At 39.6% G+C, this 27,753-nt stretch overlaps 1 protein-coding gene and 1 gene segment (V, D, J or C); one reads left to right on the forward strand and one right to left on the reverse strand.

Annotated features, from left to right (window-relative positions):
* Positions 1–13,775: 13,775 nt before the first annotated feature.
* LOC111568336 (immunoglobulin kappa variable 3-20-like) lies at positions 13,776–14,306 on the forward strand. The segment is given in 2 exon segments: positions 13,776–13,876; positions 13,984–14,306. Coding segments are annotated over 2 exon segments (375 nt in total).
* A 688-nt stretch (positions 14,307–14,994) lies between these two features.
* si:ch211-198n5.11 (methylcrotonoyl-coenzyme A carboxylase 2) lies at positions 14,995–26,088 on the reverse strand. Of its 2 annotated transcripts, none has more exons than XM_023269889.3 (12): positions 25,949–26,088; positions 23,330–23,494; positions 22,117–22,313; positions 21,715–21,893; positions 21,521–21,601; positions 20,672–20,850; positions 20,379–20,586; positions 20,162–20,253; positions 18,719–18,875; positions 18,311–18,433; positions 16,636–16,866; positions 14,995–16,535 (listed from the first exon to the last, which is right to left on the reverse strand). In XM_023269889.3, the coding sequence occupies exons 1-12, from the start codon at positions 25,966–25,968 to the stop codon at positions 16,449–16,451; spliced, it is 1,719 nt and encodes a 572-aa protein (XP_023125657.2). In that variant the 5' UTR covers positions 25,969–26,088; the 3' UTR covers positions 14,995–16,448. The 2 variants fall into 2 exon arrangements, with proteins under 2 accessions (XP_023125657.2, XP_054870143.1); XM_055014168.1 differs by lacking the exon at positions 14,995–16,535 and adding an exon at positions 17,377–17,519 and having other exon boundaries at positions 16,660–16,866.
* Between the last annotated feature and the right edge of the window lie 1,665 nt (positions 26,089–27,753).

A 27,753-nucleotide genomic window follows, 5' to 3' on the forward strand; every position in this document is an offset into this window, starting at 1 on the left:
TTGGCCATGCAGGTGTAGCGTCCTGTGTCGTTGACTCGGGCCTGAGGAATCTGTAAGGTGGTATTCAGGTTGAGGAGAATGAGGTGATGGTCAGGGGCTAGTGTCACTCCATCTTTGAGCCAGCAAATGATGGGAGTTGGGGTCCCATCAGCAATACACAGCAGAGAAGCCAAGTTTCCTCTGACTACAGTCACATCCTCTGTGCTTCCTGCTCCATCCAGACCAGGAGGGACTGAAGAGGGAAAAATAAAATCACTAGCCGCTCATTCTCAGTTTTATCTGAAATATATGAATAAACATGAAAACTTTACACCTCTAAAACGCGTATTTGATTGCTATTTCCAACTTCTTAGACTCACCATGACCCTGTAGGTTATAATGTCTGTTGTCCACTCCTGCTCTGTTTGATGCGACACAGGTATGACTTCCACTGTCAGACACCTGGATTCGTGTAATCCTGAGAAATTAATAAAGAACAATATATACATTTCTGGAAACAATTGAAATATGTCTAATATCTAACCAAAAATACTGCTTTAGTGAATTGTGGATTGAGGAGATATATATTTATATATATATTTGTCAATATACATCTCTAAATGTGAAACCGTTAACCCACTGTTTATTTAGTGCATTTATCTCCCACAGAGAATACAAGCAGTCAAGCAGAACACTTTGTAAAGAAACCTCTTATTAAGAAAATACTTTAAATAAATTAGGGATACTGAGATAAGATAAGATGTATTTGAAGATACAGTCAGACACTGTTCCCTCTAAGCTGCGCACGTGCGCAATTGCGCACTGCTGACATGGTCTCCGCGCACAGAAAATCTGCGCTGCGCACAAAAAAATAATCCAACCTAAACTGTAAATAAAAGAAACACGTAACAAGTCATTCTGTGCTATTTTTCAATGTGAGTCAGTGAGTGACCGGTGACTGGCTGCTGCAGCCAATGATGTGATTCACATACGTATTTACCATCTTTCTTTTTAATATGTTGTGTACAGACTTAATTACTTCTCTGTCTACTTTTCTTACTCCATGTAGGTTTCCCAGAGACTATGGGTTGAGGAGGAATTGGAAGTTTGTCGGCTTAGGCCTGGTGTCATTCCATCAGTGTTAAACTTCCCGGCTCATGCCAGAAAGACCACAACCAAGCAGCCTTGAGATCTTAGGCAGCGTCTCCCTCAGGTGGGTGTCGACGGTGTTCACGGTCAGGTCTGTAGAGGGGGGAGGCCGCCACCCACCTCCCTGCCTACTCTCCGCCCTGACTCCACCCAGACTCCGCCTTGGCTCCACCCATGTGGTCACTTTATTAACTACGATGCCAAAGGGACGACGACATTACTTCTTTTCATCTGCTCTGTAGCTCAGTGAGTTAAGGATTTGCCTGTGGAGCTGCAGGTTGCTGGTTCAAGACCAGACACTTCTTATATTTTATCAAAATCCTGACAAAGACAAACAAAGAAAAGTGCCAGTGGTGGGTCTTGAACCTGCAACCTTCCACTTAGTAGACCGTCTTCTTTTCCTTTGAGCTACTCACTCAGATACTAAAACTTCTTTTTTTTGCGCATTTATCATCTATGTTTTTGCCATTTTCGAGTTTTTTTTTTAACTTGAGTCTCGACTCGACCGTTTTTCTCAGGAGGTTGGACTTCAGCCTTTGTGCTGGAGGGTTGAACCCTCAGTTCCAAGACTTTCAAAGACTCCAGACCTCCCGAGTCCTCAGAACCTGAGCTTTCACACAGTCTGAGGGCTGAAATTTTCTAAGTCCCACAGTAGTTCTCTGTTAGATTGAACTTCCAGACAGTCCAAGGACTGATATCTTAAAAGTTCTTGAGTAGTTCTTGTGCTGATAGTGTTAATTTTGAGTGTGTGCAGTTATACAGCTACACCGCTAGGGGGCTGTCTAAGCTAACTCTGCCTCCTATGCAGTAGAAGCAGACTACGTTGTTACTGGCTAGCAGATGAACAATGCATGAGCCATGTTAAATAAAAGAGCTTGAACCCACATATATTTTTGATGTTTTATTAAAAAACATTACATGGTACCAGGAGTTGGCCACTGAAGACGGGCAAAATGGAAAGTTTGAAGCCGCCAGATGCCGTCAATTGGTCTGGAAATGTGGACTGTGAGTGGAGAACTTTTAAACAGCGGTTTAGCCTCTACCTAGCTGCTGTCGGCCTGGAGGAAGAGTCTGATACACGGAAGATTGCACTGCTTCTTACCGTGGCGGGTCCTCAAGCTGTGGAGGTATACAACACCTTTGTTTTTGCCACTCCAGAGGAGAAAGATGATTTTGCCGTCGTTGTGAAAAAATTTGATGAACACTGTTCACCCAAAAAGAATGAAACATTTGAGAGGTATGTCTTTCGCTCACGTATGCAGCTACCAACAGAGAGTTTTTGATACGTTTTTGACTGACCTGAAGCTAAAAGCAAGAACCTGTAATTTTGGCCAACTACAAGAATCCATGATAAGAGATCAGATCGTGTTTGGAGTGAAGGATAAGAAAATGAGAGAGAGACTTTGCGAGAAGCAGAATTAACATTGGATGGCGCAGTCAAAATATGTCATGCCAGTGAACTCGCACTTCAACATGCAAAAAACCTTTCACGGCTCAGCAATGGACATGGAAGCGTCAGCCGTGGCTGCAGTAACCACACGGCAAGGCTACAAGAACAAAAAGGTACAAAAGACTTACTCGAACGAGTCAGAGACATTTCAGTGCAAAAGATGTGGCACAAAACATGCAAAACAGCAATGTCCAGCTTATGGAAAAATCTGCAACAAGTGCAAAGGACACAATCATTTTGCTAAGCAATGTTTTACAAAGAACAAGCAAAATCAAAAAGACAGAGTACACACAGTGGAGGAAACTGCCCTCAGTGACACGTTTTTCGTGGGGATGGTGACACAACAGGACACACCCATGGAGCAAGTAACGGTCAATACAGTGGAGCAGGACAAATGGACTGAGACATTACAAGTGAACGGAGCCCTGGTCACATTTAAACTGGACACAGGAGCCAAAGCAAATCTGGTGAGTGAGCGGGATGTGAAAGCTATGAAAATAAAGCCATTCATTTCCCAAAATAACAGTTCACTTCAAGCATACAATGGACAGCCAATCCACACCAAAGGTAAATGCAGACTCAAGGTACAAGTAAAAGGTAAATATCACAATCTGATGTTTATTATTGTACCAGAAGGACATGATTCACTTTTAGGAGACAAAGCCTGTGAGAAATTAGGCCTAGTCAGAAGGGTCTACAGCATAAGCAGTTCAGAGCCAAGTAGTGTGAAAGCTATTGTGAACAAGTACCCAGATATATTCAAAGGGTTTGGAGTCTTACCTTTCACCTACAAGATACAGTTGAAAGATGGAGCTCAGCCTGTAGTCCATGCACCTCGACGTGTTCCAGCTGCACTAAAGGACAAGCTTAAAGAGGAACTGGATCGAATGGAGTCTCTAGAAGTGATCAAGAAAGTGGAGGAACCCACTGAATGGGTTAACTCCATGGTGTGCATTAATAAGCCAACTGGTGCTCTGAGAGTATGTATGGATCCGAAAGACTTAAATGCTAACATAAAGAGAGAGCACTACCAGATACCTACAAGGGGATGAGATAACAAGTGAAATGAGTGGCGCCAAGTTTTTTAGCAAACTGGACGCCTCACAAGGATTTTGGCAACTCAAGCTTCATGAGGACAGTACAAAATACTGTACATTCAACACGCCATTCGGACGGTACTGCTTCCTGAGAATGCCATTTGGAATCTCTTCAGCTCCTGAAATTTTCCACAGGACAATGGAGCACATGATTGAAGGCATTGAAGGAGTGAGAGTGTATGTGGATGACATAATTTTGTGGGGATCCACACTTGAACAGCATAATGAAAGACTCAATAAAGTGCTGCAGAGAGTCAAGCAGTATGGACTGAAGTTAAACAGAGCAAAATGTCAGTTTGGAGTGACAGAAATCACTTTTCTTGGAGACAAGTTGACAGCAGAAGGCATCGAGCCGGACAAAGACAAAATACGAGCTATACTAGAGATGCCTCGTCCAGAAGACAAAAAGGGTGTTCTGAGAGTACTTGGAATGATTAATTTCATTGGAAAATTCATCCCGAGCTTGTCGTCTAAAACAGTTCACCTGAGACAACTTCTACATGATGGATGTGAATTCAAGTGGAGTGACAATCTTGAAAAGGAATGGCAACAACTGAAAAAGACACTGACAGCCGAGCCTGTTTTGGCATATTTTGATCCGAAGAGAAAAACAAAGATATCCACAGACTCATCAAAAGATGGGATTGGAGCAGTTTTGTTGCAAGCTTATGGAGACAACTGGAGGCCGGTGGCCTACGCCTCAAGAACAATGACTGTGTCAGAATGTCGCTACGCTCAAATTGAAAAAGAGACTTTAGGGCTAGTGTACGGATTCGAGAAGTTTCACAGCTATGTCTACGGGTTACCAACATTTGTGGCTGAGACAGACCACAAGCCGTTAATAGCCATTATCAAGAAAAACTTGAGTGAAATGTCTCCGCGCATTCAAAGACTCATGATGAAGCTACAACGCTATGACTTCAACTTAATCTACACACCAGGTAAGCTCATTGTGTTAGCAGATGCTCTCTCTAGGGCCACTACACAAAGCAAAGAACAAAGCTCCACAGAGACAGATGTAAATGTACACGTAAACCTGGTTGCAAAGTCACTTCCAATGTCAGACATGAAATCAAAGCAAATCGCTGCTGAGACACAAAAAGACACTTATCTCCAAAGGGTAATGGCACTGTTATATGGAAAATGGCCAAGAGGTGAATGCCAACCATACTACAACATCAGAGCAGAGTTGAGTGTGGTGAATGGACTTTTACTCAGACAAAACAGAGTGGTAATTCCAAACTCACTGAGGGAGGATATGCTGAAAAGATTGCATGAGGGACATCTCGGCATAGAGAAATGCAAAAGGAGAGCCAGAACAGCAGTCTTTTGGCCAGGAATCAATGCAGACATTGAGAAAATGGTTTCAAGTTGTGACACGTGCATCAAACACCAGGCAAAGCAACCAAAAGAGCCTTTGACTGTAACAGACATTCCAGATGAACCATGGCAGAAAGTAGGGACAGATATTTTCCACTTGGATGGTAAAAACTACTTGCTAGTTATTGACTATCTATCCAACTATCCAGAGATGGCACTATTATCCAACATGTCAGCTACTTGTGTCATAACGCATATGAAATCAATCTTTGCGAGACATGGAATACCTCAGATTGTTTTCAGTGACAATGGACCTTGCTATAGTTGTAGAGAGTTTCAACTATTTGCACAAGATTATGACTTTAAACATGTGACATCAAGCCCGCTGTACCCGCAGTCCAATGGGAAGGCAGAAAAAGGGGTACACATTGTGAAACAGTTACTCAAGAAAGCACAAGACAGTAAGGCAGATCCTTACTTGGCACTACTGAGCTACAGAGCTTCACCATTAGAGCATGGAAAATCTCCTGCAGAACTACTAATGGGAAGACAACTGCGGACTACTCTTCCTTATACAACTACCAAGAAACACAAGCAAGTCCAAGACAAAATGAAACGTTTGCAGAAGAGACAAAAAGTCAACTTCGACAAGTCGGCAAAAAGTTTAAAACCACTTGCACCCAATGATACAGTCAGAGTGGAAGATTCAAACATCTGGACAAAGAAAGCAACCGTGCTTGAGGAAGTGAATCCGAGATCCTACAATGTGAAAACTGAAGATGGACTAATACTAAGGAGAAACCGGAGGAGTTTGTTGCACACTTCAGAGACTTTGAGAACAGATGATGGACGGTGTGAGGACAACGATAAAACAACACCTGAACTAACCTCACCTGCAAAGGACAGCGAGCAAGCGCCAGCGCTCAGAAGATCGGGACGTTCGGTTAAACCACCTGAGAGACTGAATCTTTAAATGAGTTAAATCTAAAGTAATCCATGTTTTGTTTAAAATGAGTTAAAAAGTAATACATGCTTTGATGTTATAAAAAAAAAAAAAAAAAGTTAATTCAAACTAAAAGATAAAATTCAGAATGTGTTAAAAGAAATGTTTAAATACTATGTTGATGAGTTTAGCATGTTATGCAATATGTTGAATGCATATTACTCTGATATGGTTCAGCTATCATTCAAAGAAAAGGGGATGTGCTGATAGTGTTAATTTTGAGTGTGTGCAGTTATACAGCTACACCGCTAGGGGGCTGTCTAAGCTAACTCTGCCTCCTATGCAGTAGAAGCAGACTACGTTGTTACTGGCTAGCAGATGAACAATGCATGAGCCATGTTAAATAAAAGAGCTTGAACCCACATATATTTTTGATGTTTTATTAAAAAACATTACAGTTCTCTGTTAGTTTGAACCTTCAGACAGTCTGAGGACTGAAATCTTAAAAGTTCTTGAGTAGTTCTCTGTTAGTTTGAACCTTTAGACAGTCTGAGGACTGAAATCTTAAAGGTTTCTCAGTACTTCTCTGTTAGTTTGAACTTTCTGGTTAACAGAAGCCTTAAAACTTGTGACCATGAGTCTTGATTTCACATTTAGACCATCCATCTGAGTTCCTCTCAGACCTTCACCTGTGGGTTTTTGAGAAATCCTCAACAAACTTTGATTCTCTTCACTGAACAGTAAAGTTTGTGGAGATCAGAAGATAACATTAGTTTGATCAATGCCTTCAACTACTAGTAGACTTTATCTGGAAAGCAGTTTTCTGAAATGAGTTCTTAGTAAATCTGTCCACAATCAAAGCAAGAACATAGAAAGAGGAAATTTTTGAAGAAACAAGTTGATGTTTTCATTTCAGACTAGAAAATACTTTAAGAACTTTATCTGTTTTTGCTCTTTTTGATCGTTTTATTGTCTCTTCTGTTTAATTTGATATTCTAAAATCTAACTGGTGTCTTTTGAAATGTTTCGTCTTAAGTTTGATTCTTCTTAAACGTTTAGTTTTGCTCTTTTCTCACCTTTTATTCTTTTCTAATGTCTGATTTGATTTCCAAATGTTTTGTCTTTTTAATGTTTAATTGTTGTTTTTTCAAATGTTTTATCGGCTTGTTTGAGTTTCTTTTTCTTTCCCAATATTTAATGTTTCAATTAAATCTTTAAGGTTTTTCTTTTTAAATGTTTTACCACCTTTTAATGTTTAATTTTCTTTTTAAATGCTTCATTGTATTTTCTGTATAATTCCTATTTGAAGTTTTATTGTCTTAAAGATGTAATTTTCTAAGTAAACATTTGATTTTTTAATTAGGTGTTTTTGTCCTTTTCCAGCTTTTTATTGGATAGGCGTAGTGAGAGACAGACAGGAAACAAGGGAAAAGACATGCAGCAAAGTGCCGCACGCGGGAATCGAACCCGGGCCGCTGCGTCAGGGACCAGCCCCTGTACATGGGTCACCCGCTTAACCCGTTGAGCTATAAGTGCACCTATGTTTTGTCTTTTTAAAGGTTTAATCATCCAATTAAATGTTTTGCATTTTTTTAAAGTGTTTGACATTCTTCTTGTTGAATTGTATTTTTTAAATGTTTAATTCTGTAAAATATGTTATCTGTAATTTTGAATATTTGTATTTTAAAAATTTTGTTTAATATCATAATGACATGTATTGTATCATGTTGAATCATCTCATTCAATATTTTTGTCTGTTTAATAGAGTTAAATATTAAATTACATTAAATTATATTAAACAGACAAAATATTGAATGAGATGATTCAACATGATACAATACATGTCATTATGATATTAAACAAAATTTTTAAAATACAAATATTCAAAATTACAGATAACATATTTTACAGAATTAAACATTTAAAAAATACAATTCAACAAGAAGAATGTCAAACACTTTAAAAAAATGCAAAACATTTAATTGGATGATTAAACCTTTAAAAAGACAAAACATTTCATTAAAAAATTTAATGTTTAATTAGAAAATTACAGCTTAAAGACAATTAAACTTCAAATAGGAATTAAACAGAAAATACAATGAAGCATTTAAAAAGAAAATTAAACATTAAAAGGTGGTATATGTATATATAATTTATTTGTATTTAATGTTTAACTCTATTAAACAGATAAACATATTGAATGGGATGATTCAACAAGATACATGTCATTATGAAATTAAAAAAAATTTTAAAATACAAATATTCAAATTTACAGATAACATATTTTCCAGAATTAAACATTTAAAAAATACAACTAAACAAGAAGAATGTTAAACATTTTAAAAAATGCAAAACATTTAATTAGATTATTAAACCTTTAAAAAGACAAAACATTTAATTAAAAAATTAAATGTTTAATTAGGAAATTGCATCTTAAATTTCTTAAATCTTTTTAATAATAAAACTTTTTAAAAGTTTTATTGTATTAAATTGTTTTTCCTTTGATTTAATTGCTTTTTGTTATGTAGTTTATTTCTTTAATCTTCTTTTTCTGTCAAGATTTTAACCCCAACCTTAAAAATGAAACAAACCCTTAAATCACAAAGAAAATACTTCTGTTGTCACAATCATCAGTTAGTCAGTTATTCAGTTTATCAATTCAACTTTATTTGTTTAGCACCTTTTACACAGATGACAAAACTAAACAAGCAAAGACAAAAAACTATGCTAAAACTCTGATTAAAACTCCAAAACATTTAAAAAAAAAAAAAAAAAAAAAAAAAAACATTTAACGTGGTAATAAAATATGTTGTGTCCAGGGGATGGAGGGAGTTTATTGAAGTCTTCTTGGGCTCACATGGGAAATCATTTAAAATATAAACTTGATATTCAGTCTAAGGAAACTGCAGAGTGACAGTAGAACCAACAATATCTCCTGTTTTCTCCTTTAATGAGTCGACTCTTCTTGTGCTTTCAGACCAAAGAACTACAGACTCTTCACAACCTGCTCAAACTCTTGGTACAGGACCTCACCACACGGGTCAAGAAGGTTTCTGTCTCATTTCTACTCTGAAGCTCACCTTCTCCTGCTGAAACTCCTGACAAATGTTTCTGCTGCTCTAAAGTCTGGTCTCCAGAACTTCCTAAAAACTCTCAAAGTCTCTTCTGTTGCAGAAAACCTCACTAAACCACATGGAGGGGCCTGAAGATAGTCGTCCAAATGAAACCATACAAAAACCAAACTAGCACAACCCAAATGCTAAAGTCTCCTGCAGCCTACCAGAGAACCTCTGAGAACAGAGAATCAGGACAGGAACTCTTACCTTCTGGACAACCAACACTGGTTCACAAACAAGAATACAGATTGTGTCTGACCAAAAACCTCTAAAGACTCACTACAGCCAAGATAAAGACACAACTCAGCTGCACCAAATCCACTAATCACTGCACACAGTAGCACCATGTGCTAACTGTGTCTAAAGAACCACATTTACCAAGACAACTATCCAGTACAAAGCCCTAAAACACACCAAGAAACACATTAAAGACGATTTTACTGCTGGAAGCTGCAAGCCAACGCCTAAAGAACAGACTAAAGCAACGGAGGCAAACCCGGTTCACTGGTGAAGACAAGCAGAGGAAATGTTTGTCTGCAGCTAAATAAAGCAGGAAGACACTGAGCTGCTCAGGTGTTCCTGATAACACCAAGCTGCTCAGGTGTTCCTGATAACACCTAGCAGCCACCTGGACAGCCAATAGGAACACAGCTTACTGGAAGTCCAGAGGGTGGGGTTAGTGAAGGAAATTTAATTTAAAGTTGAAGCAGAAAGTTAACAAAGAAAGTTGAAAACCACCTTCTGATACCTGAAATCTCTGAGTTTTCACACAAAGAACACCTGAACATGTCAAACTGGTTTCATAGTAGAACCATCATTGTAAAAACGTCATAGTATGGTGTGTTGCTCAAAAAACATTAGGACCCAGCTGTCAGGGGACAAACATGTAAGAAACATGAGAACAGAGAGAACCCAACCAGTAGATCACAGTTTATCATCCCCCAGTCATCTCCTGAAGTCCATATGGTGAGAGACATCAGTATCTGGTTGTTAATTTACCAGAGGATGCTTATAATCATGCTGATGTGGTCTGTACTCTACAGTATTTTAGTGACTCAATAAATGCCTAAGTTGTTTTTTTAAAAATGCTTTTTAGTTTTTAATAAACATTTGACAGCCTATATCTAATCAATAAATGGCCTTTGCCTATCTTAAGAAAAATTCACTCAGAACTCTGATATGTTAACAGTACTAAATAAATCAATAAATACATGCATACACACAAAAATAAGTTAATACATTAACTGTGTTAAGATAAGATTTAGATTTTTAAAAAAAGTTGTTTATGTTTTTGCAGAATCCAGTATTACTCACTGGTTGGTCATTACATTTTATTAGTTTGATTTCACTGTTTAAAATGATGCCACCTCTTTTCAGACAGAACCTGTGATAATAAAACAATACAAAATTTTTAGTTCCGTGTTAATAAAGCACTTAAAGCTTTAAGTATGGCTAAATGCTTTTTTCAAAATTAAATATATCACTCCTTAGGTGGTAGTGGCCCCAAGTTCAGTAAAGTTGGAAAGATATTCACAGATTCGGACTTCCAGCATCAATAACTCATTAGATATAGGTTGTCAAAACATAAACGGTGCCTCTTTCCCATTGTTGCAAGGCAGACAATGTGCTACAAGCCCAGTTTTATCAAAAGTAGCTGTCTTTCAAGCTACAGGAATAACATTGGTGTCTATGGAGTGAACAGGGTCCGTCTGCAATTTGCAAAACCGCTGCAACAGTAAAGAGAGACAAATATTCAATAACTTCACTCTTATACATTGTAGTGTCACTAAAATCACTGCAGCCTTCAACTGGCTCCTGTTGACAAAGTGTTTTAACAGAAATGTAAATGCTGTAATTTGATTCTTTTAATAAACCATGTAACTTGAATGGATGTGATGCTGGTGTGACCACAGTGCACACGTCTGATGTTGCTCACAGTGGTCCAAGGGACACTCAGGGAGTTTGTGTGTTTGCTCAGACTCATGAAAAATTACAGGGAACATTGCAGTCAGAGTTAATAATACTGTCTGCTCACTTTACACAACAAACAAATACAACAATGTTCATCTCTGATCAGCCTTTTCATATTTAAAAGAGGAAAACAACTTGACCATCCTCTTCATGTGCCCTGTCCACTGACCTACTGGAGCACCTGTCCTGCAGAAAGGAGTCCAACGTGGGAGGAGACCGGCAGCGGCAGACCATTTCTCAGCCAGTTGAGCTGAGGCAGAGGAGAACCTGTAGCAACACACTCGATATTGACAGAACTGTCCAGAACTGTGGTCAGCTCCTCAACAGTCCCACTGTTGCCATCTATCACAGGAGGCACTGGGGGAGCACACAGAGAGTAATGTTGGTGATATAAAATATAAAAATGTCATTATGAAGAACAAAGGATAGACCCATGTATAAAAAATATTAATTAGACCCACCATACACATTCAGATGAAACATCCTGTCCTCCTCCCCTGCAGTGTTGGTGGCCACACAGGTGTACCTGTTGTCGGTGGTGTGAGCTCCAGTGACAGTGAGGGTGCTGCCATCTGGACTGATCATAGAAACAGCAAATATTTTTGAACAAGAACATAAAACACATATCCTCTCTAGCAGACATAGCATGTTTTCCCTCTCTTCCATGATTCGTGCCGCATTTCTAGAAAGTGCCACGTAATTGCGAGTATCTCATATCTTTATTCACTACCTTGCACAAATGACCTTCTTTCTAAAACTGTCTCCAAGTCTTGATTTTATTTATATATAATATACAGTATTGTTCATCAACAATTAGTATGTCTTCCCATGGCTCAGCATGACATAGTTTCTGTGTATCTGTCTGGATTTGCATATTGTCAGATTCTTGCTCAGTTTTTTTCGTGACAGGCAATAGTGTACCTGAACCCTTTTTGTCCTATATTCTTGATGGCTTCCCCATCCTTCAACCATTGGATGCTTGGAGGCGGGGTTCCCCTGGCTCGACAGACCAGCTGGATACTTTCATTTAGCAGCACTCCCATCTCACTGGGCATCTCTGATCCAGAGATACTGGGAGGGACTAACAGAGAATTACTTGTGTTAGCTGGTAGCTTTTAGACATGCTTATGTTAACATCCAAAACTGTGATAATACAGTCAGTGAACATACAACTTATTGTACTGCACATACTGGAAAAAAACACTGATTTAGTGGATGTATGACAATGGTGTGATAAATGTCTAAATAAGCTTGAAGAACATAATTCTCTGTATAATCTTGAATTTTAGAATTTCTTTCTTGTGTAGATATTTTTTACAAAGTAATGAGCATTTTCCACTGTGGGCTGAGCCTTAAAGGTATACTTGTACCTTGTATGGTGAGGTGGTATCTCTTTTGGGCTTTCCCCTCCACATTGGAGGCCACACACGTGTAAGTGCCGCTGTCAGACAGCTGCGACCATGCAATCTGCAGTTTGCTGCCCCCTGAAAAGGTCTCAAGGGTCTCCAAGTTCTCTAAAGGAAGCATGAATTCATATGTTTGTTATAAATAAACTGATAATGACAAAGTCACTGTACCTAGTTGTGTAATTTCCCCCCTGTCCTGAATTATGCACAGCAGTTTTTTTGTGGTGTTCCTGCTTGTCATTGCAGCCAACTCAATCCTGTACACAGCTGTACCTATGGGATGTCCATTTTTTAGCCAAATGAGAGTGGGTGGAGGGATTCCAGTAGCATCCACAGTGATACAAACTGATTGAGTCGCCGTACAAAAACCTCTGACTGTAGAGAGACACAATTCTCTGACTTTGTCAGACTGAACTAAACCTACAAGCTCTCAAGATTCAACCATTAAAACCAGAAAGAATCGTTTATCCTCTGGACCATCCACATTTTATATTCAATGGAGTTTTAACATTTCAATATTGAAAGAGAGCTTTGTTTTTAAGTCCAAAATATTTGTAACAAAATTAGATTAAAATTTTCCTTTTGTGCTGAAAAGAACAAGAGAGAAAATGAAAAGAAAAAATCCTCCTGAAATGAAAGATCTTTAAGTTGAACTTACTTCCAACATCCAGTCTGGTTCCTCCACCAAAAGTCCACCACAGTGATACAAACTGATTGAGTCGCTGTACAAAAACCTCTGACTGCAGAGAGACACGGATCTCTGACTTTGGAACAAACAAACTCACCAAAATCATTCACTGTTTGTCTCATTTTGTCAGCTGATATGAAAACTGAAAATAATACGGAGCTACAAATACCTACAAGTTATATTCTTTATTTTGGATGTATCAAGTACATTTTTTCTGATTTTATTTCTGCAGGAACTTAGTTTGTTATTCAGAAAGAAATGATGAACTGTAAGAAGGAAATCATCCCCAAGAAAAACAATTAACACCATAAAAAATAACCTATGCAAGAATAATTAGAGACATTTTCCCAATTAATACTCTTAGAAATTAAGTGATACATTGATAAAGTCCACAGCTGAAATATTTTAAAAGGAGACATTTTGAGACAAGACATTAACTCAGAAGAAAACATCAGTCAAAAATCTTGCAAAACATTCCTGATCAATATTCTGATGAAGTGATTGATGGATTGATAACCAGCATCATCACATTGATCCAAGTCCCTGTTGGAGTGAGTCAGACATTTCCATAGAGAACCACTTTGCATCAGCAGCACCATGCTCCAGTGCTCTGGGAGACTTTATAGTCCTGACACTTGAACACTGGATGACTGACAGCTGTCCTTCATCACAACAGAAGACACAAAAATCCTCCTCATCAACAACATGACTCTGATCTGCATCCTCATCTGGACTCTCCTCTGCTGCTGCTTCACAGGTAAAGTCCAGAGAATCCAACTCCTCTCCTCTATCAACATCCGTCCCTCTCAAATCAAGCCCACAGAACCATGATGCTGCTTTCTCTTTGTGTCTCTGTATCCTCAGAGTCCAGAGGACAGGTCACAGTGACTCAGTCTGGAGCAGTGAGCTCTGCTCTGGGAGGCTCCGTCACCATCAGCTGTAAGACCAGTCAGGATGTTTATAGCTCTAACTATTTAGCCTGGTACCAACAGAAAGATGGAGGAGTTCCTAAACTGCTCATTTATTATGCTAGAAGCAGAGCATCAGGGATTCCAGATCGTTTTACAGGCAGTGGATCAAAGTTTGACTTCACTCTGACCATCAGTGGAGTCCAGACTGAAGATGCAGCAGTTTATTACTGTCAGAGTTATCATTGCATCAACAGTCAGTGGTTGTTCACACAGTGAAAAAGCGTCGTACAAAAACCTCCCTCAGTCAGACTGAACAGAAACTGAACTGACTGATGCAGTTCACTGAACACACACACACACACACACACACACACACACACACACACACACACACACACACACACACACACACACACACACACACACACACCTGCTTACTAAATCAGTGGACTGTACCGACATGTACTTCAGTTTCCAGTCAGCATGTGCACATGATCAGAACCACCCAGCAAGGATCTTGTATGAGGAAGCATCATGTCTGCTATGAGGATCCACAAGCTAAAAAACATAACAGCTGCAACTTTCCATTACAACCAGAAAAGGGCATTTTAATTGCTTAAAGGCAAATGTTATGTCATAAAATGTATTTTGCTTTCCAATACACAAAAAATCACCACACTGCAAGGAAAAACTACAAAGTTCTCGTAATTGTGAAACTGAACCATCAAATATTTGCCATCTCCATTTGGAAAATTATCCACCAGTTCATGACTAATTGACTTTTTGTCGTCCCTTGAAACCATGATAAAGCTTCACACTGAGGGTTTATTAAGCTTGTTATGAAAAGTACATGACAGCCTTATTCAGTAGCTTCTATTAAATGTCACAGTAATTTAAACTTGTACTTTTCAAAGATGTAACCTGAACGGACAATGGTTTAACATCATCATAAACAACTACACACTGCAGTGAAATCATTTTAATTATTCATTCAAAATGGTAAATACAATACTCAGTGGAGTAAAGAGTTACAGTTAAAAACATATAATAGTTTGGCGATTTAAAAATATTTGCAGATTTTATACAAATAAACAACATTAAAAGAATTACATTTGTAATTATAAAATAATCATATATTACTTGACAAAAGGACACTGGGACACATTAAAGTTCCAATAGTGCAGCAGTGGACGACTGTCTGCTGGTCAAGATTCAGTGAACCTTCAGGGTTCTGAGACTGCATGTAAAAGTGAGGATGAAGAAAAAAACTTGATGAGGCACAGTTGTAGGATTTTCCAGGACTCTCTCTAGCTTGTTTTCACTCAATGCCTACATGTACAGAACACAGTTATCCTCATAAAAACACATGAAGAGCAAAAAATGTCAGTAAATGTTACACATACAGTCAGGTCCATAAATATTTGGACACAGTTTTCAGCATGGCTCTGCACACCACCATCATGGATTTGAAATGAAACAACACATTTTATATGAGCCCTCCACCTTTTTAAGGGACTAAAAGTAATTGAACAATTGGCTGCTCAGGTGTGTGTTTTTCCCTCATTATTTCATTTACAAGGAGCAGATAAAAGGTCTAGAGTTCATTTCAAGTGTGATATTTGCGTTTGGAATCTGATGAGGTCAACTCTCAACATAAAGTTCAAAGAGTTGTCACTATCAGCAAGGCAAGCCATCACTAGGCTGAAAAATCAAAAGTCTAAAAGATCAGAGCCCCTGAAGTTCCTGCTCAAGACACTGAAGATTACTTTATTCTAAGTGTACAGAGATCAGACTCTACATTCATAATTTTCACAAAAAACTGCTCCCAGTCCGAGTCAAAAGATGAATTACTTGTAGGAGTCAAATAGAGCTTTGTGTTGATTTTCATACATTCTTTCTCATTATTAGTATGCAGACGTGAGAGAAGTGTGTGTGTGTGTGTGTGTGTGTGTGTGTGTGTGCGTGTGTGTGTGTGTGTGTGTGTGTGTGTGATTGTGTGTGCCTATGGGAGAATGAATGGCCATATGTGTGTCTACCCCCACCTAGAGGTGACCAGAGAATCTAACCCCACCCACACACGTCCACATTTCCCATAAAATACAACATTTTAACCAGTGCTGATGTGTGTGCAAATTTTTCTGAGTTTTTGAGCATGTTTAGGCCCTAAAATGTGGTTGTTTTGGACGAACAATAATAATACTTCCTTGCATTACAATACACCATGTCCCAAAGGTTCTTTCTCCCCACTGGACAACATGGTGGATTGTTTGTTTGATGTAGTAGTCAAGCAGCAGGCTAAAAGGGTGTACTGAAACTCTTACTACATTACTGTTGCTCCTAAAGTAGCAGCAGTTAAATCCAAGTGATGGACAAATGTTTGGCATGTCCAGAGGAGGTGGAGGATAAGCACAGAAGCCGTTATATACGGAGAACTGCTGACCGCGCTTTCTCTGTGGACAGCTGATACTGCTGCTGTTTGATTATGTCCAGGGAGTCTCTGAGAACCTGCAGACCAAAACAGACAAACATAAAGACTTTGTTAAGGAATACAAAGTGCCCCTGAATGCCACTCCGTAGCAGCTTAACCAAACTGTTGTTATTTTACCTTCCTGGTGTCCTGAGGCAGAATGACTCCATCGTCCCACAGCCTGCCGGAGGAGAAGAAAGCTGAACTCTCCTCCTTTAACTTCCTGTCCAGTTTCTCCTCCTGCTTCTTCTGCTCTTCCTCCTGCTCACCGTCAGGTAGAAGCAGAGAGCTGGCGTGACCCGGAGCTGTCACTGACACTCTGGCGTTGGGCCACAGGAACAGAAAATTAGGCTCAAACGCCCGTCCACACTGAAGAAACAGGAAACGGGATTTAAAGGACTATAAACTTAACATTACATGCAGATAATGTATGATTATAATTAGCAATACCAATAATTGCATTTATATGTGAGATATTTCTAGCAGTTAGTTGTTGACATTGAACAGATGTAGCCATATGGAACAAAGGTTAACAGCAAACTGCAAATTCAGCCACGTTCTGGTAGAAATAAAGGATTCTATCAGTTTCTATGAAAATTTAGATAAATTCTTTAGGAGTTGCATATATATTTGATTTTTCTCTCGCTCACAAACATAATATATAGTTGCACCTTTTCAAATACTCCATTGCAGGTGGACAAATTCTATTCTAGGAATCAAACTTATATGCTCACATTTTTGCACCATGTTCACTGCAGCATGTGTAGCAGATATATGAGGTTCCTAATTTGTGATTACAAGGGCGATTATAAATGTGCAATCAAGAAGAACATTTTCACATCTGTAAATCAATATGTAAATTCATGCAGTGTTGCACACCTGCAGAGTATCCATCCATCCATCCATCCATCATCTATACACCGCTTAATCCTCATTAGGGTCGCGGGGGAGCTGGAGTCTATCCCAGCTGACTCAGGCGAAGGCAGGGGACACCCTAGACAGGTCGCCAGTCTGTCGCAGGGCTACATACAAAGACAAACAAGCACTCACACATTCACACCTACGGGCAATTTAGAGTAATCAATTAACCTCAGCATATTTTTGGACTGTGGGAGGAAGCCGGAGTACCTGGAGAAAACCCACGCATGCACAGGGAGAACATGCAAACTCCATGCAGAAAGATCCCGGGAAAGCCGGGACGCGAACCAGGGACCTTCTCGCTGCAAGGCGAAAGTGCTAACCACTACGCCACTGTGCAGCCCACCTGCAGAGTATGTTATCTCAAATACAATTTCTTCTTCTTGGAATGAGGTGGAGCAGAAAAACAGAACTGTGGCCGATACCAAAAAGAAATGATCTGACCTTAAACTACAAGGAAAGAAACAACAGCCACAGTTCTTTCTGATTTGTCACACTATTTATAGAACATCACATCTTGTATTTATTTGACAACACCTTGTGTCTGGTAATTAATTCCTTACAACCTAATTGATAATTCCAGTCATATAGTTAATAAAACTCCTGCAAAGTTTACCAAAGGCTTGGCCACGTATTACGATCTGCAACACTCCTAAATAACTAGAAGGGAAATCATTTCCATCAAGTCTACACTTTGATTAGAGATGACATCATTTCCTTGTCAGACTAAGGTTTTATGAATAATCTGACTAGAGTTCAATATGAGTTTTTAAAATGAGGTTGTTGCAGTGACTGATGCATTTACTTTAAAGGTGTAATAAATTTCACCTTTAAAGTCCGAAAGGCAAAAAAAAAAAAAAAATAAACCCCCAAAAAACAAAACTGAGTTGCTCACCAGAGCATAGCTGTCGGCACCGTGGCAACCACCAATTACCACAGTGATTTTGGGGACGGAGGCACATGCCACTGCAGACATCATTGAACCCTGAGCCTTGAGACGGTTAGTGTTTATCTCTGCCTGAAAGAGACACACACACACACACTGAATGGGGATTTGAAACAGAAAAACAGGTGTTAAGGCTTTAGAATCGTCATCTAATCTTATCTAAAATTATTTACATAATCCATAATTCTGAAGCTATGTGCTCTGTGAGGTTCCAGAATGTCTTTTGTGAAGGAAAAAATAAGTCAGTGGGACTATTTTGTCAAGTTTTTCCTCATTGCACAGCTTCAATACCCTGAACTGTCACACGTATTTAGACAGACCAGAACAGCCCGTGTGTGTTTCACTTGGAGGGAATACCTGTTTAGTGTCCAGTGTTAGTGCTGCTGAAGGTGCTGTGTTCTGGAGGAAGAGGAGTGGGATGTCTCTCTGGTCACACAACTGGACAAAATGGCTTCCTTTCAGTGCGGCCTCATATGACAGCTCTCCATTGTTGGCTACTATCCCCACCAGGTGGCTAACACAGTACATTGACACACGCACACAAATAGCATATGCTGTTTCTGAAATGAGACTTATTGTATACTAACACAGGAAATACAAAAGACACACTTTTTTATCACAGAAATATTGAGAAGTAGGTGGCAATGCAGATTATAGGCTAATGAATAGAAGAAGAAACAAACAAGCAGACAATGCTGTCTGAATAAATTGATTGGTTCATTCCACTGCAATACAAATACATCAGGTGTCAACACTCGCTAAACGTGAACAGATAAATATAGGCCTGGTGTTTAGAGCAGTGATTCCTAACCAGGGGTGTAAGCATCCAGATGGTAGCTCTGCAGTAGGCAAGGGCTTTATGGCAAGATTAGCTTTACTCAAGTGAAAAACAGGCAGAAAAGTTATCAGATAACTGAAGCGATAGATGAACATGAAATAACTAACCATAACTGCTGTCAGAGGCTGTCATTTATAGATACTGATACTGTACCATACTACATAAGTACAATATTGCTGTACTACACTACATACGTACAATACCCCTGTATTATACTACATATGTACAATACTCTTGTATTATACTCCATATCTACAATACTCCTGTACTATACTACATATCTACAATACTCCTGTACTATACTACATATCTACAATACTCCTGTACTATACTACATATATACAATACTCCTGTACTATACTACATATGTACAATACTCCTGCACTATACTACATATGTACAATACTCCTGCACTATACTACATATGTACAATACTCCTGTACTATACTACATAGGTACAATACTCCTGTACTATACTACATATGTACAATATTCCTGCACTATACTACATATATACAATACTCCTGTACTATACTACATATGTACAATACTCCTGTACTATACTACATAGGTACAATACTCCTGTACTATACTACATAGGTACAATACTCCTGTACTATACTACATATGTACAATATTCCTGTACTATACTACATAGATACAATACTCCTGTACTACACTACATATGTACAATACTCCTGTACTATACTACATAGGTACAATATTCCTGCACTATACTACATAGGTACAATACTCCTGTACTATACTACATATGTACAATGCACCACAGGTGTCGGCCCGTGTTCCACCAGGACAATTATTTCTGTTACACAGTGCGCTCACTTCCGTTGTTGATGCTGTAACGTGCATGAATCCAATTAATCGCCAGAATAATCGATAGAATACTTGATTACTAAAATAATCGATAGCTGCAGCCCTATATGTGTGTATGTAATTTTTACCCATGGATCTTTGCAAAGCCTGTGACGAGTGTGGTTCCATAACGAGCTTTGAACTCCTGGAATCGGCTCCCATCTGTGAGTCGACTGACTACCTGGACAGACAGAGATAAACAATGAACTGCATGTTCTTAATGCTGAATCAAAAATCAGTGAGACATCAGTGACAGTAAATAACTTTGTGAATAACTTTGTGTGCCTGTGTGTTTGCATTCTGTACCAGTTTAACATCCATAGTGTAGTTATAATCCTTTGGAGCAAGCCCCAAAAACTCCTCTGAACTATACAGCGGTTCCTCCTCTGCTTTCCTCTTCTTCGTCTCCTCCTCTTCCTCGGGCAGTTGGAAGTTGAGGGTGGATATGATGTTTCTAGTGTAACTGAACGCCTCCTTCTCCTCCCAGGCAAAATGGTCCACACAGCCACTCACCCTGGAACAAGAAGTGGAACAGACATGTGATGATATGAAGCCACATTTCGGTTTCTGTGTGGGGTTGGTTTGATTTATGGACCTACTCAGCATGAAGTGTGGCTCCTCCCAGGTCCTCTGGTGTCACCTCCTCTCCTGTAGCAGCTTTGACAAGTGGCGGTCCTCCCAAGAATATGGTTCCTATCCGGTGCACCATCACTGCCTCCTCCGCCATGGTTGGGATGTAAGCTCCACCCGCCGTGCATGACCCACACACCACTGACACCTTTAAGACCAGTAATTGTTCTCATATCAACATTTCCATTTTTAAACTGCAAGAGCTGTGGTATTATCAAATGCGAAAGCAGATGTGTGGACATTTACTTTTAAGACTGAAGGTAAGTTTTTGATAATGTGAAAGTTGTAGCATCAAAAACGTGACAGAGAAAGAACAAAAGAAACCTGCACTCATTTGTACTTACTTTATCAACACACTTTGTTCATTTGGAGTTTTTTGTTAATCAAATAAAGGTAATTTTGCCGGCCAGAGTATAATTCATATCGCACACAGCAGGTCTGCTACACTTGCAGTTTGCTCCCCAAAACATAGGTTGTGTAAATCCCTATTAAGGCTTTTAATTAAATATGTGCTCATTTACTTGCAGATACTCAGAAACAATCTTTGTACTTAAAACTCTGCAGGTTTTTTTTTATCCAATTATTAATTCTACAACAATGAAAATGCAAAACAAATTGAACTTTAAAACAGGCTACTTGAAAACAAATGTGCTGGAAAACAGGCCTTTCTAGATATGCAGCATTCAATATATGTTTATTCCACTGTGTACATATATTAATGGTTTTGATGTACTTTTTTTCTTAATGGAATCAGAAGCATGTATTTTATGTATATACAGCTGCGTTAACACAATCGTGGCTTTCTCATAGCTCTTTACCTGGGGGATCTTCATGGCAGACATGATGGCTTCATTATAAAATGTCCTTCCTCCCTGGTTCTTATCAGGAAAGATCTCCGACTAGACATTTAAACAAACATACACAAAAATTAGAAACTAAAATAGCAATCAGTATGACTCAACTAGTATTCAGAAACATTTATTAAATCTGAGGTGTGTGAGTGTGTGTTAACCTGCAGGGGCAGGAAAGCTCCTCCTGAGTCGACCAAGTAGACGCAAGGCAAGCGGTTTTGGATTGCTATTTCCTGAGCTCGTAGCTGCTTTTTCACTGTGATTGGATATGCTGTGCCACCTTTCACTGTGGCATCATTGGCGATGAACACACACCAAAGGCCATTGATCCTCCCGATGCCTGGATGAACATACATACACAAACACATGCAGTGCATCAGTCACTCATGAAGTATCACACTTGGAATGACATAAAGTCAGAAATAAATGGACAGTTGTCTGAAATAAACACCATAAAAAGGGTAAACCGTAAATCAGAGGCAGTTAGCTGGAGCAAAAGTGGTCAGATTATACAAGCTATCGTTAGTACCAAAAACACAGGATTGCGGCTAGCGGTTTCTGACCAGTCAGGCAGCCGGCTGAAGGGATGTCCCCGTATGGCAGACCCAAACCAGCAAAAGGCGAAAGCTCCAAGAAGTCCTCATCATCCAACAGGAGCCGGAGCCGATCCCTAACCAGCAACTTCCTGTTTCTCTGAGTGTGTCTGGCTATGGCGTTCTCTCCTCCACCTTTCCTCACCTTCTCACTGAACTCTGTGTACCTAACAGAGAGAGAAACATTCAGACATGAAGAGTGACACATTCTGTACTCTTCTGTTTAGTGTGGCTACATGTGCAGCATGACGAACCTGATAAGCAAAAACCATAAAGTGACTACCTGAGCCACGAAGTTTACAGTGCAAAATTGCAGAAGACATAGTCAAAGACACAGTACACAATGATAATACACAAAAATGAAATGAATCTGGCAGAGCGTTCCAAAATTTAGGTGCTATGGCCTAGAAAACTCGATCACCTTGTGTCTTAAGGTTAGTTGACTGATATGGATGAAGCAGCTCAGCAGCATTAGGAGGAGCTTGACCATGTAACACGCTGTAAATGATAATTAGAATTTTGAACTGGATCCTCTATGTGATAGGGATCAAGTGAAGTGATTCTAGTATTGGGATAATATGAGAGTGTCTATTCGATCTAGTTAGTGGTCTTATAGCAGCATTCTGGAGTGCCTGCAGAAGATTAAGAGCAGAAATACTAAGTGAGGAGAAAAGTGCATCACAGTGGTCAATGTGAGATGAGAAGAAGGCATGTACAATAATCTCCAGCTCGACAGTCGAAACTACAAATCTCACTTTACTAATATTTCTCAAATGGAAAAAACTAGATTGGTCAGGTACTTCACATGGGTGTAAAATGACAAGGAGTTATCAGATATTACCCCTAAATTACACAGGTTTGAATGAGCAGCAGTGGAAAGATGTCCAATATCATGTGCATGATCACAGCGGCAACCGTTTCTGCAACAACAGTGCAACTAAACAAATGAGTCACATGTACAAGGATGAAAAACACAAAGGAAAAGAAAAACAAGGTTAGAAAGTGCCGAGGGAGAAACACATGAAGGGGATTCAGTGTGTTTCTGAAGAAGGTGAAGAAGAAGTCATCTACCTTTAAAGAAGGATCATCAGCTTCTTATTGATCAAGTCATGTAGCGAAGAAAATCTAACTGAGCGTATGTGATTAAAGATGAACAACATACACTGAGCTAAACAGAACCTACTTCTTAAGGCAGGCGCTGCTGTTTCGGAGGTTTGCTTCATAGACGTGTTGGTGGATGGGTTTGAGGGGCTGGTCCAACACTGGGAAGGCACTGGGCAGAGCTCTCCTCTTTCTGACTGCAGAGCTCATAGAGCGGACTGAACAATGCCAGCGCTGCTCAGCAAACCTGCAACACAAAATATATACAAGAAATGCATGTTTACGGTTTGTTTACAAAACAACAACAAACCTAGATGTGAAAATCTGGTGAAAAAACTTGAAATCTTACGAAGTTTATTAGCTGTACTTAATCAAAATGATTTTTTCATTTATCTCAAGGCAAACGTGCCTTGCAAGAAGTTTTTGTTTTTCTTGTTTTGGGAAGGGCATTTTTTACAGAGTATCGGGTCCAGTGGTGCATGATAATACAGTAGTATGTCCTGGTTTTAATTAATAATAAAGCAGTAAATGCTGTATTGTGATATTTTTGCTTTTGTTCCTGAATAGTAAAGTTACAGAACTTAAAGATTCTGCGACACTGCATAAATCATCCATCCATGTATATCCAAATTACTGACCCCTACTTAACTATACATTTATTTATCAATATGTACAATCCTGCAGGAATTAACTATTCAAAGCAGCTCTTTCAGGCTCCACCAGTTCTTAAACCAAGCTGCTGACAGAAACTAAGAGAAGATCCTGGAAAAAGCATTAAAAGGGTTGAAGTTTAGTTTGTCGCTTCCAGCTGTTTGTACAAGTCCTTCCTCTGAGTTTATTAAATACCTGCAGCATCAGACAGCAGCAGGATGCATGTGAGCTTCTCCAAATAGAAAAAAAAACTGCGCACATTTACGCACAAAAACAGCAGTTTCATTATTACTTATAATTATAAATTATCCCAGAGAAGAAAATAGGACCAGTCGAGTTCAGGATCTAATGTTAAGTCACACTGTGTACTTTTCTTCACCTCAGAGAGGTGAACTGTCACAATTCAAAAGCTGCAGTTAAATCACGTGTTACATAGCAGACTTATTCAGACTGAGTCCTGAGCTCAATCACAGCTGTCACGATATTTATATCTTAGTATTCATAAAGTAGTAGTTATATTAACATCACACATGGACAGAATTTTATGTGTTTAGGAAATCACAAATAAACTAGGCTATTATCTATTTGGACAGTGTTGAAGAAATTTACCCAAAGTCCTCATGCAAAGTTTGCTGTAGTGAGATGTTTATTAGGTACACGGTGGGCTTACCAACACAGAGTGTGAGTCTGTGCAGGCAACCGACCCAGAACATTTGCAGGAGTCCACATTTTACAGGGATGGTCAAAGGCTGAATCAGAGGGTAGGGAGGGGACTGTATGTAAATACTAAGGTGAAAAGTGGTTAATTTGTGTATCATTGCTAATCACTGACAAAGGGTAAGAGAACAAAGAGCAAAAGGTGTTTGAATCAAGACAACAAAAGGCAGGAGATGACGGATCTGGCAGACAGTAGCAAATAACAAAAGGTAAGAGAATTATGAAACACGATGGGTAATGGAATGAAGGAGTGACACAAGAAGGTCACTAGACACTAGATTTCTTCATCAACAGTTTGACAATGTTGCTGTTAGTTTAGATTTACTCTTTGGCTTACTAGTGCATTATTATTTATTATACATTAATTGATTTATTGTCCAGTCTCACGTGAATAACAAATATTGTGCGACTGACGAAGTTGGCGATGTTACATATCCCACGTTTTCTAAAAGTTTTTATTGTTACTACAAAGACGAAGAGCTGTGAGATGGTGTTCATGGTCAAAATTCCCCACTGTGGGGTTGTAATTGTTAATACTTTAGTACCAAGGAACAAAACGTACCCAAATAAAATTAATTACAAATGAGAATGCTCCAGCTTCTCCATAGTGAAATGTGGCTATTTAAATCATTGCATTTAATTTGAGATATCCTACTGTGACATTTCATCAATACAGAGCAGATTAATTCAGTTTTCGTCTATACAGTAACAGTTAGAAAATTCTACTACATCTATATATTTCCATAAACAGTTGATTTGTGAAAGTTGAACATCTACATCTGCAGAATCCGATGTGCACAGATTTCCCTGGACTACTTTCTACTGGAACATAGGCCCAGTTTCTGGAACAAATAGCTGCACATTGCTGACCTGGTGTGAGTCTGTTTTATACAGACCTCTGTTAGTGGGTTCACTTCTGACCACTATACCTTAAGGAAACCTATCAGTATTTTGCAGGTCAGCATGGATTTTAATTTTTTGAAATCCTTTTCATGCCTGTAAGGCCACATTTCAAACAGAAACTCACCAAAACTCGCCTGCTGCCCCTGAACGCACCAGCTACACTGAAAACACTCCATGTCCGTAAGTAACCCTATGGACTCTATAGGTTAGGCAATGTAAGGAGGCATTCAGCTCATACGTTTTCTGTTTAAGCAAACGAAAATAAGCATGTTTATGCATACACAGAGACATGTGTTAGTTGTAACATATGTATAGGCATCTTTGAAGCTCTATCGCAAAAGTGTGTCAAAGGTCGAGTGCTGTGAAGTGCACTCCAAAAGGTGAATAAATATGAGTAAATGACTAGTTAATGAATGAAGAAGGTATTTACCTTGTGATGCTGCGGTGCATGTCTGCCTGTCTGCTGTAATACGGCCAATTACAAACAGTAGCATTAATCCTGATGCTACGCCGCCGAGTAACACCAACAACAGATACAGCTCTTCTTCTTGCTGCCGGCGCCTGCTGGCAGCTCGTCAGCTCTGGTGCACAATATCACCCCCTGCAGGACTGGAGAGTGAATTGCAGCAGGGCACCGAGATCAAAATGACAAGAATTATTTTCTTCACAGTTGTTGAATTAAAGTAAACCTTCTCAAGTACCACACTTTAGTACAGCTTTGAGGTACTTGTACTTTACTTTGCAAGTTTAATTTGGTGTTTTATATTCCTATTTCCCTGCAATTCAGAGGGAAATATTGACCCTGGTCTGCACTAGATTGCAGGTGGCCTGTGTATAGAATCAGAATCAGAAAAGCCTTTATTGCCACCTCAGTATACACATGGAATTTGACTTGATGCATAGAGAGCATTACCAAGCAACAATAGCAGACAGTAAAAGAATAAATAAACAAATTAAATCTGAGAATTCTAAATAAGAAATGCTACAAGTATAAGAAGCACTGTGTAAGAGTAAGTATAAACAAAGTATTGTGTAAAAAAATATGAATTTGCTTAAACCAGGGTAATAAATTTGAATATTATTTAAATTACAACTTTGCACATAAAGGTATTGCACATGAGGTTGAATAATGTATATGTACTGGATATTGCACTGGTAGTGACATGAGTCTTCAATGATTTTCTGGTTTACTGTTCATGAGGGATATGGCCTGAGGAAAGAAGCTGTTCCGTTGCCGGGATGTTCTGGTGCTCAGAGTCCTGAAGCGCTGGCTGGAGGGCAGCAGGTCAAAGAGGTGGTGTCCTGGGTGGGAGGGGTTTGAGAGGATTTTTCCTGCCCTTTTCCTCATCCTGGAGGAGTACAGATCCTGGAAGGAGGGCAGGGGTGCACCGACGATTCTCTCAGCAGTCCTGATTGTCCGTTGTAGTCTCCTCACGCCTGATTTGGTGGCAGAACCGAACCTGACAGTGACTGAGGAGCACAGGACCAACTCAATGACTGCTGAGTAGAACCGGATCAGCAGCTCCTATGGCAGGTTGAACTTCCTCAGCTGGCGGAAGAAGTACAGCCTTCTGTTTTCTTTTTCACCACAGGGTCTATGTGGGTCTTCCATTTCAGGTCCTGGGAGGTGGCTGTGCCAGGAACCTGAAGGACTCCACAGCAGTCACAGTGCTGTTTAAGGATGGTGAAGGGTAAGGGTGGGGGTGGGAGGGAAACACACATGCAAGGGGGTTCCTCCTAAAGTCCACGCTCATCTCCACTCTTTTTAGCATGCTGAGCTCCAGATTGTTGTGACTGCACCAGACAGCCAGCTGCTCCACCTCCTGTCTGTAGGCAGACTCATCACAACAACAAAGGTGGTATCGACTGCGAACTTCAGGAGCTTCGCAGAGTGGTGTGAGGAGGTGCAGTCATTTGTGTACAGGGAGAAGAGTAATAGGGAGAGGACACATCCCTAGGAGGGCACTGGTGCTGATGATGCTGGATGTGAAGCTGCCCAACCTCACAAGCTGCTGTCTGTCCGTCAGGAAGCTGGAGATCCACTGACAGGTGGGGAGTGGGACAGATAGCTGGGTGAGTCTGGGCAGGAGGAGATCCAGGAGGATCGCGTTGAACGCGGAGATGAAGTCCACAAACAGAACCCTTGTGTAGGTCCCCAGTCTGTCGAGGTGTAGCAGTGTGTGATGCAGCCCCATGCTGACTGCATCATCCACAGACATGTTTGCTCAATAGGCA

Source organism: Amphiprion ocellaris, chromosome 2, assembly GCF_022539595.1.
Source record: "Amphiprion ocellaris isolate individual 3 ecotype Okinawa chromosome 2, ASM2253959v1, whole genome shotgun sequence".
In the NCBI taxonomy this organism is placed as follows: domain Eukaryota; kingdom Metazoa; phylum Chordata; class Actinopteri; family Pomacentridae; genus Amphiprion; species Amphiprion ocellaris.

Coding starts and splice junctions, on each gene's coding strand:
- si:ch211-198n5.11 (XM_023269889.3), bottom strand. CDS start 25,968: ATGCACCGCAGCATCACAAG. Junction 20,254..20,378: donor ACACTATGGATGTTAAACTG/GTACAGAATGCA, acceptor CTGTCTGTCCAG/GTAGTCAGTCGACTCACAGA. Junction 16,536..16,635: donor TGCCTCAGGACACCAGGAAG/GTAAAATAACAA, acceptor TTTGGTCTGCAG/GTTCTCAGAGACTCCCTGGA.